The sequence below is a fragment of the Copadichromis virginalis genome, linkage group LG6 (genome assembly GCF_057382275.1).
Source record: "Copadichromis virginalis isolate Kocher_CV1m ecotype Utaka linkage group LG6, C_Virginalis_male_GT1.1, whole genome shotgun sequence".
NCBI classification, from domain to species: Eukaryota; Metazoa; Chordata; class Actinopteri; order Cichliformes; family Cichlidae; genus Copadichromis; species Copadichromis virginalis.
Genome location: NC_140623.1, coordinates 35,960,122 through 35,973,475, shown reverse-complemented (window position 1 = coordinate 35,973,475; position 13,354 = coordinate 35,960,122). Strand labels below are relative to the sequence as shown.

At 40.1% G+C, this 13,354-nt stretch overlaps 1 protein-coding gene across 3 annotated transcripts in view; it reads right to left on the bottom strand.

Moving 5' to 3' along the window:
* myh11a (myosin, heavy chain 11a, smooth muscle) overlaps positions 1–13,354 on the bottom strand; it is a 33,021-nt gene that overhangs the window by 5,750 nt on the left and 13,917 nt on the right. For 2 of the 3 annotated variants that reach the window (XM_085460197.1, XM_085460194.1), the window contains exons 5-31: positions 11,018–11,117; positions 10,874–10,900; positions 8,318–8,410; positions 8,155–8,218; positions 7,284–7,382; positions 6,689–6,832; positions 6,371–6,466; positions 6,096–6,214; positions 5,850–6,002; positions 5,211–5,384; positions 4,963–5,136; positions 4,723–4,837; positions 3,966–4,159; positions 3,412–3,533; positions 3,263–3,332; positions 2,982–3,142; positions 2,774–2,882; positions 2,504–2,635; positions 2,173–2,379; positions 1,919–2,056; positions 1,714–1,837; positions 1,460–1,631; positions 1,160–1,372; positions 850–994; positions 541–747; positions 319–423; positions 39–191 (exon numbers count right to left, since the gene is read on the bottom strand). In XM_085460197.1, coding sequence (XP_085316323.1) covers positions 39–191; positions 319–423; positions 541–747; positions 850–994; positions 1,160–1,372; positions 1,460–1,631; positions 1,714–1,837; positions 1,919–2,056; positions 2,173–2,379; positions 2,504–2,635; positions 2,774–2,882; positions 2,982–3,142; positions 3,263–3,332; positions 3,412–3,533; positions 3,966–4,159; positions 4,723–4,837; positions 4,963–5,136; positions 5,211–5,384; positions 5,850–6,002; positions 6,096–6,214; positions 6,371–6,466; positions 6,689–6,832; positions 7,284–7,382; positions 8,155–8,218; positions 8,318–8,410; positions 10,874–10,900; positions 11,018–11,117 — 3,610 coding nt within the window. The remainder of the gene's footprint in view (positions 1–38; positions 192–318; positions 424–540; positions 748–849; positions 995–1,159; positions 1,373–1,459; positions 1,632–1,713; positions 1,838–1,918; positions 2,057–2,172; positions 2,380–2,503; positions 2,636–2,773; positions 2,883–2,981; positions 3,143–3,262; positions 3,333–3,411; positions 3,534–3,965; positions 4,160–4,722; positions 4,838–4,962; positions 5,137–5,210; positions 5,385–5,849; positions 6,003–6,095; positions 6,215–6,370; positions 6,467–6,688; positions 6,833–7,283; positions 7,383–8,154; positions 8,219–8,317; positions 8,411–10,873; positions 10,901–11,017; positions 11,118–13,354) is intronic. The other variant, XM_085460195.1, reaches the window with a different exon arrangement.

Genomic DNA, 13,354 nt, shown 5'->3' with positions numbered 1-13,354 from the left:
TCTCTTAAAGTCTTAATCAACAGAGTTCGGCCTCTGACCTGGATGTTGAGAGTGGACACGTGTCTCTCCACGTTCCTCTTTGCCTCCATCTCCTCTTCAAGCTGCTCCTGTAGGCTGTTCTTGTCGTCTTCCGCCTGTCGCAGCTTTGTGGAGAACTGCAATTTCTGGCGTGTCTCCTCAGCCAGCAGCTCCTGTTAGACACAAGAGTTCAGTAGTCAGTGCGTTTGTTCTAAAGTTTAATATATTTCATCGTCACAGCAAAGACTAAATGTTTGTGTGGTGTTATTAACAACATGTTAAGAGTAAACGTTCGGTTACCTGAGAGTCTTGGAGTTGGGAGGTAAGGCTGGCCACGTCTTTGCTCAGTTTGATGTTCTTTCCTTCTGCTTCATTCAGTAGGTTTGTCACACTCTCCAGTTCAATCTGTACAGGAATAAAAATTATGTGTTTGTTACTTTTTCAAGCGTAGTTTTGTGGCATTCTTTTTTTAATGATTCACATTTTTTTCCAGTTGTTAAATAATTAGTGAAAGTGATTTACAGTGATCTTGGAGCAGCGCTCTGTCAGCTCAGCCTTCTGCTTCTCGCTGTCGTTGAAGCGGGACTGAAGATCCGTCACCTGACCTTCTAGCTTCTTCCTCTTGTTCTCCCCATCTTGCTTGGCCTGGGTCAGTGAGCGTACCTCCATAGTTAGCTCTGACGTTTCCTTCTCCAGAGCTTGTTTTGCTTTCTCCAGGTTTGACTTGACCTGAGCAGAGGAAAATAAAGAGAATCCTCAATATGAAATTAAAGAAATAAAAAGCTAATGACAGCTGGGTATTAAGAATGATTCATAAAATAGTGGCCTTACTCGTTTTGACTGTTCCAGCTGCTCACTGAGCTCCTCAACAGCCTGAGTGTGTTTCTGTCTCATCTCATGTATTTGAGCCTCGTGGGTCCGGTTCTCCTCCTCAATGGCTCTCTTCAGCTGGGTCACTTCATGCTCACGTTTGGCTCTGTAGGCAGATACATGGATAATGCAGGTATTTTTTTAAGCATGCACATTTTGTTTTTTGGTTATGTTTTGTTAGTCATCTTTTTCTTCTCTAAGATAGCTTCATCATCTAAAAGGTGAATGTATATACACTTTATAAATTCCTCTGAATACATATTTGTGTAACCTTAGTTCCTGCTGTGTGGCAGTGGTGTCCAGAGTGTCCTCTAGCTCAGACTTGAGGGCCTCCAGCTCCTCCCCAAGGTCCCGTTTGATCTTCTCGGCCTTGTTCCTGGCAGCCCGCTCAGAGTCTAGGTCCTCCTGCAGGTCGGAGATGTGTCCTTCCAGCTCTCTGATCTTCTTCAGAGCATTGTTTTTCTGGGCAGACTCATCTTCCAACCTGTGAGAATCAAGAGTATATTAAACTATTAAAACTGATAGAACTTAGTGTTGTTTTGAAGAAATAAATACACCAGTCTGACACTACCTGGCTAAGGCGTTCTGTAACTCCTCCTCCTTCTTTGCAAGCTGAGCTTTGAGGTCAGCGATCTGGGCCTGCAGGTCAGCGATCTGTTCCTGTAGGTCATTTGACTCCGCCTCCAGTTTGCGCTTAGCTTTATCCAGCTCCTGACGGGTCTTCTCCTCTTTCTTCAAGCGGACTAGTGCGAGAGAGATACCACTCAATGATGTGTATGAGAAATGTGATATGAGTACCGTTACAAATGCATACAAGGTGACTACCTTCTAATTCAGAGATCATGGATTCGTGTTTATTTTTGAGCTTAGTGAGATTCTTAGATTTTTCTTCTTCCTCTGCCAGGTTAGCACTGAAGTCTGCAACTCTCTCCTCTAGCAACTTTCGCTCCTACAAAAACATCACAAAGCCGGTGATGTATTTAGTTTCCCAAGTGACTTACTTTGAAAAATGCTGATTTCCAGTACTTACCTTCAGCAGCTTGTTGTTCTGGTCCTCCATTACCAGAATATCATCCTCCAGCTTTTTGATCTTTCCCTCGCAGGTAACCTTCTCGAGCTGCAGTTTTTGACGAGCGTCTTCCTCCTCTTCCAAATGTTCCTCCAACTCCTGCATGAAAAGACTGAACCCTCAGTTTCTCCAGCAGCTTTATCACACTGTGAAAGCACAGCTACCCGAGCAATAACAACTCCAACTGAACAACAGTGCGAAACAGACATGTTGACCTGCATCTGCTGCTGCATCTTCTTCTTTTCCACTAACAGCCCCTGAGAACGCTCCTCCTCTTCATCGAGCCTCGCCTCCATCTCATGGAGGATTTCCTCCAACTCCTGCTTCTTCGCCGCCAGACGGACCCTCATCTCCTCAGCCTCAGCATACAACTCTGTCTCTGCCTGAAGCTGCTCCTGCAGTGCGTTTCTCTCCTCCACAATCTGACAGACAGGCAGAATCAGCAGACTCTCCATAACTGGAAACTTTATCGAATCAACGCTGAACGGATTCATTAAAAGAAAGCAAAACAAGGTTTGTGTCATTGATGCGCATTTAATCCCTTACCTGTGTATGTTTCAAGGTGATTTCTTTTAGCTCTGACTCAAACTTTGTGGCAACTTCTTTGGCTTTCTGTAGCTCCTCTTCCTTGAGACCCATCTCCTCTTCCTGTCGGGTCACTTGCAACAGAGGCTTAACCTGTTGTTCAGAAGGAAAAGGCAGAATTTGTCATTTCAAAATAATTTTGTAGTATCTGGAAAGTTTCTTTCTCAAAAAACACACAGATGTACTATGGTTTTGTTGCATTTATATGCTTCTAGAGACTGATTAGCTGACCTTTGTGAAAAGCCTCCACCACTGCCAGTTCCTTAGTTTGAGGTAGGCAGCACAGTTCCTCTGGATCACTTTCATAGCTGTCAGCTGCTGCTGTCGCTTGGCGAATGCCCTTCAAAAAAAAAATACATAGTGCAACATGCAAAGTTTTATTTACGGTGATAACAGCAACAAATAAACTGCTTTAAAGGGGGGGCTTCAATTTTCATACTTTCTGGCCAGGAAGCCTCTAGCTTGGGCCTGGAAAGCAATGATGATCACAGTGATCTTCAAATCTCTCTCCTCCTCTAGTTGAGCAAGCACTCCCGTGCGGAAGAAGATTTTACTCTGTCCGATTCTGTACAGGTTGGGGTCCAAGTCCAGATGCTTGATCTACAGAGACAGGAGATCAGTAAATGATGTGATATATTAAGTTGTCACACAGGATAATTCTACCTTGGTGTGTGTCAATGTTATTGAACATGGATGACAATTTTGAAGTTGTGAACTAACCATGAGGCAGCAGGCTTGTTTTCCGTCCATGAAACCTTTGGGAATAGCGTTAGCAGCCAAGATCTCATAACTGCAAGAAGCCAGAGAGATGTTACACTTAATATGGTGAGAAATTTTGACTGAAATAGTATAGTAGTAGCTAGACCGACCGCTGGCGGAACTCCTGGAAAACGATTCGGTTGGGGAAGCCTTGTCGACAGATCCTGATTCCTTCCAGCACACCGTTACACCTGAGCTGCTCCAAGACCAGGTTAGCATCCAGCTTCCCTGCCTGAGTAGAGCAGGATTGCAGTTTTATTACATAAAGTTTTCAAAAACTAAATACATACAGTATAACTCGCTTATGCTGACCGGTTAGTAATAAATTCATTTTGTCTATGTTATGTGTGTGTGTTTTTTTTCATGACTTTAGAAATACGGCCACATATGGAGTGAGATCAATTGCTAATTTATATGATGATGAAAAAGCTCTCCTCTCAATATGCATCTATAGTCATGTGAAAAAAAAGTTCTTATAGGGTTTTACGCCATCCTGTGAAATACTAAGTACACTTTTAAGATATAGGAAATTAAGAGGATAGATAGCAGCCAAGAGCTGATAATCACACACACTTGATTAATTGATCATTAACCACCAGCAACCACCTCTAAAATTATGTTTTATTATTGCTAGTCTAGTAGTTTTGCTGCTAATTGTCTTTACCCTCTTCTCATGGTTCGGGATGATACATCTGACGAAGTTGGGTTGGGTGTTGTGCAGCGTGGTCATGAGTTTTGCCAAAGACTCCTTGTAGAGCTGCCCCACTGTGCGGAACATTCCCTTCTTGGTCTTTGAGGCGCTCGGGCCGGAGGTGTCTGACATCTTAGCTAATGTGTCAAGGCCGACGACTCTGTCCGCTGAAAAACACAAAACAGTGTGTAAAATCAGCTTGTCTTTGCTTTAATGCCTATTTCAGTTTTAAGAATCTAATTGCATATCTTTTGTGGGACAAACATATTGATAAAAGCAGGTAAAATGTGTGTGTTGCTTTCGGGTAATTTGTTTCATTGTGTACACGTCAGATTTGCTTTAATGTTCTTAAGGTAAAATAAATCTGAGTTGTCCCATCTAAAAATCAATATGAAAGAATCAAGGTGATATCTTTAGTTGTGGCTCCAAAATAGTTCAACAATCACTAAGGTTTCTTTTTTCCCTAGATAAACTTCCTAGATAAATAGTCTCTTTTCTGAGTGCCTCTCAGGGCAAGCTAGGAAGCCCTAACCTAGAAGTTTCTCCAAAGACAAAGGCAAAATGTGCAGAAAAACATTTCTAGGATTTCAGTAAAGAAGAAAATCTAGTTTAGTTGTGGCAGCAGAAGCTTCTGCTGTTTTTATGCCTTATCACTGAGGAGAGTTTGGTCCTTGTCTCAGAGTGGCTTACAATAAACTTATGAGACGGAATAAAATCATATGCATCTCACCATCTTTCCAGAGGTCTTGGACAAACTGGTTAGAAGAATTGGAGAGCAGTGCTGTAACGTTGTCATTTAGAGGGTCCATGTTCTTTGTCAGCCAGGCTGTGGCGTTATAGTCTACCTAAAACAGCAAGACGACAAAGTTATGTGAGCTTTCATGAGAATGCAAGATGATTGTCTTCAAATTAAGATAAACATTATGAAGACAGAACATTTTTCCCTTCTCCTAACTGCCATCATTCTCACCTTCCCAGCATAATGAAGAATGGAGAACTCTGTTTTGTCTTTAAGCTGTTTAGGTTTGGCAAATTTCATGTGGTTGCCCTGTGTGTTTAAAAGTTTCTCCACAAAGGAGATATCTGTGGCTTTGGGGAACCAGCACTCTTCATCCAGCAGGGCCAGGATGCCTGGAGGGTTGTTCTGCAGAGAATATTTATGTGATTAAGAGGCTGTGTAAGATTTAACTGATGCTGTTATTTATTATTAACACTTACTGGCCTCTCAATGAGCTCGATGCAGGGCTGGAGGTCAAGGCCAAAGTCAATGAAGTTCCACTCGATGCCTTCTCTCTGGTACTCCTCCTGCTCCAGGATGAACATGGTGTGGTTGAAAAGCTGCTGTAGCTTCTCATTGGTGTAGTTGATGCACAGCTGCTCAAAGGAGTTATCCTGCAATAGCCAGAACACAAAGATGAAGACATGCATATCACATCCACTATCTTTCCAAGCGCTCTGCACCGTAAAAAAAAAAAATCCTAAAAAAACAGTAATATTCTGGCAGCTGGGGCGCCAAAATAATACCAGAAAATAACTTTCTCATGAAAATACGGTTATTTCCAGTAATGACAATACAGTTTGTTGTCCTAATTTTACATGGGACTTTGCCTTTTTCATTTGTGAATGTATTTTAATAATCTAAATATGCATATATACAGACAAATACATTTAAAAAACAAGAAAATTATGTTTTATTACATTTACAGTGATTTTACATTAATTTACATTTGAAATGTAAAATCACAGTCTATTTATGTAAATTTAATGATATTCTAGAAGAACAGTACAAAACTGGAAAATACACAGTAAAATTCTTTTATATTACAATTTTTTTTTACAGTGTGTGATGATCTATACCTCAAAGATCTCAAAACCGGCAATGTCAAGGATTCCCAGGAAGGAGGCTCCTTGGCGTTTAGTCTTATCCAGGGCTTTGTTAACCCGGCCCAGGAGCCAGCGGAACAGTCGCTCAAAGACAGCTTTGGCCAACGCTTCTATAGCAAAGTCAGCCTAACAGACACAGACACACAGAAGAACACAGACCAGACTGTGATTAACACACAGTTATTCCTGTGTTTTTAAACAGTTTCCTCCTTGCAGTACCTGCTCTTTGGTCTGTGCCTTCTGCACCACCTCCCTGCCCACTTTGATGCGAGGGGTGAGGATGGCTCGTGTAAAGTCTGTCACATTGATGCCCTGCAGGTGACACACCTTCTGCGCAGCTACAAAGACAGAAATTTTGTCATATTGGACACAATATTATTTCACCCAGGTGTTCTTGCTGCTATAGATAATACATTTTTAAAGTTACAGCTGGCTTTGTAAAAGTCAATAACCCCTAGTGGGATTTCTAATGGCAGGAAGAAGTTGTGTCTAACCAGTGTTGTCTGGCATGGTTGCCTGCTCCTGGTTCCTCTCTTTCTTGAATTCAATGTTTCCCAGCTGCATCACTGTGGAGCACACCTTCAGGATATCTGGAACAAGGAAATCAAGTGGTTGACTTCACGGGGAAACACTAATAATAATGTTCTTCTTGTTTGCTGGAACATTTCCCCAAAATCAGCTTGTTTTCTGATTTAAATGTAAATGAATGTTGCCTCTTCAATGCAAATTCACAACAACAGTCCAGATTCAGAAGGTAAAGACCCGACAGTATTAGAGCGATGCTAATGCTATGCTTATTACTACGCTGATACCAATTCTGTCCTCTTCTGTGATGCCCATGATATTCATGGCCTCCATGGTTTCCTCATACATCTCATCGTCTTGCTGGCCAGGGAGCTGGACGTGGCCTGCGCTGAGGAAGCGGTAATTACTGAAGGGCTCCAGAAGTAGCTCCTCTGAAAATAAAGAAAAACAGCGACTTATCATCATCATCGTTCTGTGGTCAGTAATCTGTGAATCAGTGAGGCTTAACTTTTTATGAAGATTTTGCTCTCGTGAGAAAATAGCACGAGTGGTCATAAATAACATGCAGGAACGCTTTACTCAGCTTTATTTTGATTATTGTGGTTAAACATCAGTTGGAAGAAAATCTTCTTTGAGAGTTTGAGAAAATTCTTTTCCTCCATGACCTTAAAAAAACATTTTCATAATGCAGCTGGATAAATTGTGACATGCATGACAGTCAACGAAGACCAGAAGTGACTTCCTTTTCCCCTTCCTCCAGTTCCAGATGAGACTTCCACATGACGGTGATATGTACAACACACTGTCAAAGAAGCCCTGCTAACAGCTGAGCAGCAGCATCAAAGAAATCACACACATATTTTGGGTTTATAATCATCTTACCGCGCAGTTTGTCCTTGGCACCAGCAATCATGTAGTAGAAAATGTGAAAAGCTCTTTCTGTCTTTGCCTGTCTGATACAGCGAGACTTCTCCAGCAGATCTGAGAGCAACTGTTAAAGAATAAAAATCTCATTTGTGAGTAGGGGCAATTTAGTTTACAAACCTCTGTTCAGCCTTAAATGATAATTCTTGTTTTAACTAAATAGGAAGAATATAATTAATGCCTTGTGTTTTTTTTTACAAGCCAGTCAAGTTTCAGTTTCTAATGATCTAATAATCTATCTCTCTCCAAAATGTCATCGAATGAGTGCCACCTATTCAGTATCTAGCCAAATATGAAATATTTTCACAAGCCCTGATTTTATTCCTAAGTTATATGACAGAAAAATGTCCAGAAGAGTATGACATTATGTTTAAAAATAAACTGTCATCAGATATTAGTGTTAATTTTTGCAGTAATCAGTGTATGAATTCTTGATTTAAAGCCAAACATTTATTTTCTGAGGTTATTGTGACTTTAAACAATCTAAACAGTTCATCCAAGTGATTAATAAGTAATTGTAATAATTGTAATAGTAATAAGTAATTAAGTAATTAGCAACAAAGCTAGCAGTCATTGTTTTAAAAATCTCATAGATGATGCAAGTTTGAATTATATACCTAAAAAAACGCCTTTTATAGGAAAAAGATGATTTATAATGGCCCGAAATAAACTGTTATTCAAAAGCTGTCAGCAGATAAACTTTGCAATAACTTATTTGAAATCAAAAAGCAGCACACAGCATTTAACTTTTGGTGCAGATGAAAGGCAACACAAAAAGTCTTCTCACTGTAAAAATAATATGTCTAAGATTAAAAAGTAAAAAGGATACAAGTCTCAATGTTGGCTCCAACAATGTAGCCGGTCACGTCAAAGTTGATGCGGATGAATTTTCCCTGTGAGAGAGATAAATGAGAAGTGAGATCACGATACGTGCAAAAAATATAACTAAGAAAACATCTAAACAATGCGTTCTATAACTTCACAAAACTCACAAATCTTGAGGAGTTGTCATTTTTGATGGTCTTAGCATTTCCAAAGGCCTCCAGGATAGGATTGGCCTGCAGGAGTTGCTTCTCCAGCTCCCCCTAGTGATGACAGCAACACAGAAAAATGTGACTAAGAAGGACTGATTCGCTGCTTGTGATGCAGTGGAGTTGGAGTTTGGTGGGGATGAAGTAGTATAGGGTCAGTATTGATAGGTTAGCGTAGGTCTACCAGAATATCATCAGTGACAAGGGAAAAAAGGCAGAAAACAAGACGAAGGGCACGGGTCCTCACTAAACAATGAATATTTGGACAAGTACATTTATATCAAGTTACAAAAGGTTAATATAATAATTTCACTGTAGTCTTCTTTGATTTTCTGATGAATACTGGATGGATTACATAACACAGACATGACCAAAACACTCCTCCATCAGTTCTGAGAAACTGTTAAAATCCAGAGAAGCTGTTGTTGATGACGAAGATCAGAGGCTGAGATGGATGAGGTGGGTTATGTTGGGTCACAGGCTTCCAAATACCAGCTGAAAAGCTGTGAAAATATTCCAACAAAGTTTTTTTTATTCAGTGCGTTGGCAAATCAAAATGATTCTGATTCAGAAACATCCTACTGGAGATGCGATTTGCTTCCAGCGTGACTGCAGAGACTGTAGATGCAGGTGGAGCTGGGCGATAGTCAGTAAATGAGGCAGACACCCCGTCACTCTGCATTGAGTTAATCCACCTGATCAAAGTGGTCTGTCCTAGTCTGTATCCAGGTCGGGCGCTGTAGACCTCTACCTAACCTCTCTTGCTTAAAAACACCTCCCTTAGCAACACTGTAAGTGAGCTAAAGCTAGGAAGAAGAGAAAGGAGCACGACTTGTAGCACAAAGATAATGAAGACAAACGATAGCCATGTGAAGCTGTTTGCCAACTTGTGTGAATTCGTTAAGCTCAGTTTCAAAATATGTGGTTTACAGATGTTTTTACTAATGCTGATATATATTTTTCCATATATTAGAGGACTGTTTTTGGAACTCACTGACAAATATGGAGGTCAGCCACAGCCGTAATTAAAAATAGAAATAATGATAATAAGTAAAAGACGTAGCCAATACTGACTGAATGTGAATTGAAGTAATATTCCCGGTTTTCACATTATTTCACTTCATACTGTATTTTTATGTGAAATTTGGCAAAACTAGTGATATTTTGACAGATATTTTAAGCTTGCTTTAGCAAACCAAACAGACATATAGACATTTCAAAGGAACATGGGAAAATTTAAAAAAGAGAACTAAAATAATTTTGGAATTTGCCTCTTAGAAAAATGCTTTAATTTGGGAAAAGTTGTGTCCTCAATTAAAAGCCAAGTATTTATATTATATGTAAGAAAAAAACAGGAGGATACAGACCCGCTGATGAGATGCAGTTCAGAGGTGGCAAAGCAGAGAAGAAGGTCCTGTTTATTTAAGTCTCTGAAGGAAAAATGAGAAAATAGAAAAGGAAAAAAGATGCAAAGCAAGACAGCATGAAAGAGAAAGTTACAGCTGGTGGGAAAGACTGATCCTTGAGACATAGTTTAAATACAAATATCTAAGAGTACAGATTAGGAGAAACTGCTAAAAAAGTGCTTGAGAATGAGCGGAAGTAAGAGAAAGCAGAAAAAAAAGAGTTTAATCCAATGCTATTTCTGCACAGGCAGTCCATGGGAGCCTCAAGGTCCTATAGAGGACAGTGTCCAGAGATAATTATTCCTCTGGGAGCAAAGACCTTCTGAGTGAGCAGGGTCAGAGCCAAAGGGAAGCGTTGCTTTGACTGACTTTTTCCAATTATTACCCGAGCACCAGAACAGCAACATCAACTTGTGAGGTTTGAGCTGAAGTACCGTTAAAATAATTTTTTTATTTTTTTTGAAAGCTTCAAGTTTGTTGCTGATTTTAGTGAAGTCACAATGTTTAAAAGTCAACAGAGTTTCCCAAACTGAGTTTTAAAAACTCCACAAAGTAAAAGTTACAGGACAGCCTCACGGCCCACGTCAGGCCCACTGGCAGTCGGATGAGGAAGTAAGGGAGGGAAGGAAGGAAGGAAGGGGGCGACTGGTGTTTGATAGGTAAAAACAGGGCATGCTCACACTGTGATCTGTGAGAGACCCTTTCACTGTCGGGGAGGCTTGCATATAATCTCCACTGGCAGTGAAAGGGTGTCTAAAGAAGATGGAGGTCAAAAAACTGAACGTAATGAACCGCTTGAGGAGAAGGCAAAACTGGATATCTGCCACTGAACAACACAAGGTTTGAAATGTGACTGAGATTCAGTAATCTGATGATCATGCAGCCTTAATAAACTTTGTTTGATGATGAATATTAGGGTAAACACCATCTAACAGAAGGAAAGTAACATTTGGCATCTGTACTTTTGGTGTAAGCAAAATCAGTAGAAAAACAGGTATTTCGGGGGCAACAGTGACACTATCAATCTTCATGCACTTTTCTAACCTAAAGAAGGAACACACACATGAAAACCACACAGAAAAACACACTCCGGGCATTCCCCTTTACTCACGTAAGCCAACTGTGATCCTGCATGTTGCTATTTGGAGGAAATGGTAATATACAGGATTAAACTGGGTAGTTTCCTATGTCATTAAGAGTGAGGGAACTGGCTGACAGATCCTAACTATCATGGTTTCTTTACACAGATACTTACAGCACTGCTGTCTTTCTTGCCTTTGTGCGAGGAGGCCACAACAGCCAAATACTGGATGACTTTCTTGGTGTTTTCTGTCTTCCCAGCACCAGACTCTCCACTAGGGAGGAAAAAGTTACAGTGGGATTGAAAAAGAAATAGAGAAGGAGAGAGGACAATGAAGATAAGCAATACTGACAGGTTTCTGTTCACACTTCAGTAACCCAGTTTAATTGAATGGAAATCATGTGCTGCAGAGATAACTGTGCCTGACACAAAGCATAATGTTATTGTTCAGACTGTATACTACACACAGGTCCTGTGATAATCTACACAGTTTCAGGGAAAAGGTTATTTTAAAAGGGATTTATTACCCTTTTTCTTATTTGTGCATACTGATGCTACTCACCTGTTGTTCATAAGGGAAGAAAGTTGTCTGAGACCGATTATAAGATTTCCAAATTTAACTCATTCAGAGTTACTCTAGTTAAGTCTAACAAGGTCGTCTACTGATCGGAAGGTTGGGAGTTCGAACTCTGACTCCCCCTAGTCTGCATGTCAAATATCCTTGGGCAAGATATTAGCCCTAAGTTGTTCTCCGATGAATCCATTGGAGTATGAATGTGTGTGAATGCTAGTTAGAAAGCATTTAAAAACATAGAAGACAGTGCTTGTGTGAATGGGTGAATGCGGCATGTTGTACAAAGTGCTTTGAGTACTCTGGGAGACTAGAAAGGCACTATATAAGAATCGGTTTTAAGATGCACCCGAAGAGACAGGAGGGAGTATTTCATGCAACCATTCCACTAGAGCCGAGCTAGCTCTTAGAATGTGACCCGATACTTCATGTTAATATACTTCTTATATTCGTTTATATACCTGATAACTTGATGAAAGTTATATGACAACGACTCTTAGACTAGACAAAAATCTAAAACGTGCTACTGTATGCTTGAAAGGCATCTAATTACTTAAACATAAGCGAGACGATGCAATTTATTCCCCGAAAATGAACTTGGCTACTTCAAATAAAGTTGAATGATCCCAGAGCCATCAGCCACTAGCCAGAACACACAGACATGCTCGGTCATGGGTCCATAAAAGGCATCGGATGCTCACTGTGTTAGGGCCTGGCAGCATAAAGAGGAGTGTAATTACTCAGTCCTGCTCAGGTCTGCTAAGGATATATGACATCCAGGCTGCTATTGCAGGCAGCTGTTAGTGCAGAGCAAATTCTGTTGGGATTTTTTTCCTGATAGTTTATCAAGCTGTCTCATCCGGCTTATCCACAGTAAGCAGCACAGGTTTCACTTGCTGTTATAAGATTATTTGAAAGGGTATGAACGATTACAGAATGGATGGCCGCATTTCTAATATTTGGGAATTTAATTTCATAAAAACATCAATTTTTTCTACATTTTACAAGTGTACATGTGTCACTGAATATCAGGGAAGTAGTATCGTCTTTTAAAGAAGAGGTGGGCAATCATTTTTCCCAGGGGGGCCCCATGAGAAACTGGGACTGTGGACAAAAGTGATAAAATTAACACTGAGCAGAGTTCAGCATATTAATGTGATCTTCCACAGCAGTTCCAGTTTCTTGAGAACTTGAGGCCCCTTGAGAAAATGAATTGCACACCCTTTTTTATTAGATTGACAAATCAAAATTACAAGAACAGACAGGAAGGCTAAATATTTGGCGTTCCTCATTAAAAAATTTATAACTTTGAGCCCTAAGCTAGTCAGAAGTATAGTGAATATTCTTGTCCCATCAGTCTGTTTTTCATGAAAATATACTGAACAGCAGACAAAAGAAACTGGTGACCTTGTGAAGCTGAAATGCCAAAAATTTCTTAGCATCCCAACTATTTCCCATGGCACGTTTTTACTATTATATGGAGCAATCAGGGAAATACAATAAATAATACATTCATCAGGACTCAGCAACCAGAAGATACAGTAGGAATCATTTTAAGATATAATCAAACCCACAAATAAAAGTCCAGACTGGAGCCGTTTTAATTTTGTTATAATAGGTTTGAAACTGTTTTGGTATTTTGTATTAATAACACTGTAATTACTGTCTGTATCTTGATTTGCTTCACCTGCGTCCTGTTATCTATTCCTCTTTGTAGTATTTAGTTTGGATCTTCTTGTCTGCCATTCAACGTTTCTCTAATGTTCAAGCCTATTCCTCAAGTTTAGTTCCCTTTTTTTGGTCATCCGGATCCACTTATTTAGTCGACCCTTAGTCTATTTTTGTTTGTTTGATTACTCTAACCTTCACTTTCAAAAGTCATGCTTTTGAATCCTCTTTTGCCTTCACCAGATTTCAGACATGGTAAAACGGTGCATGTC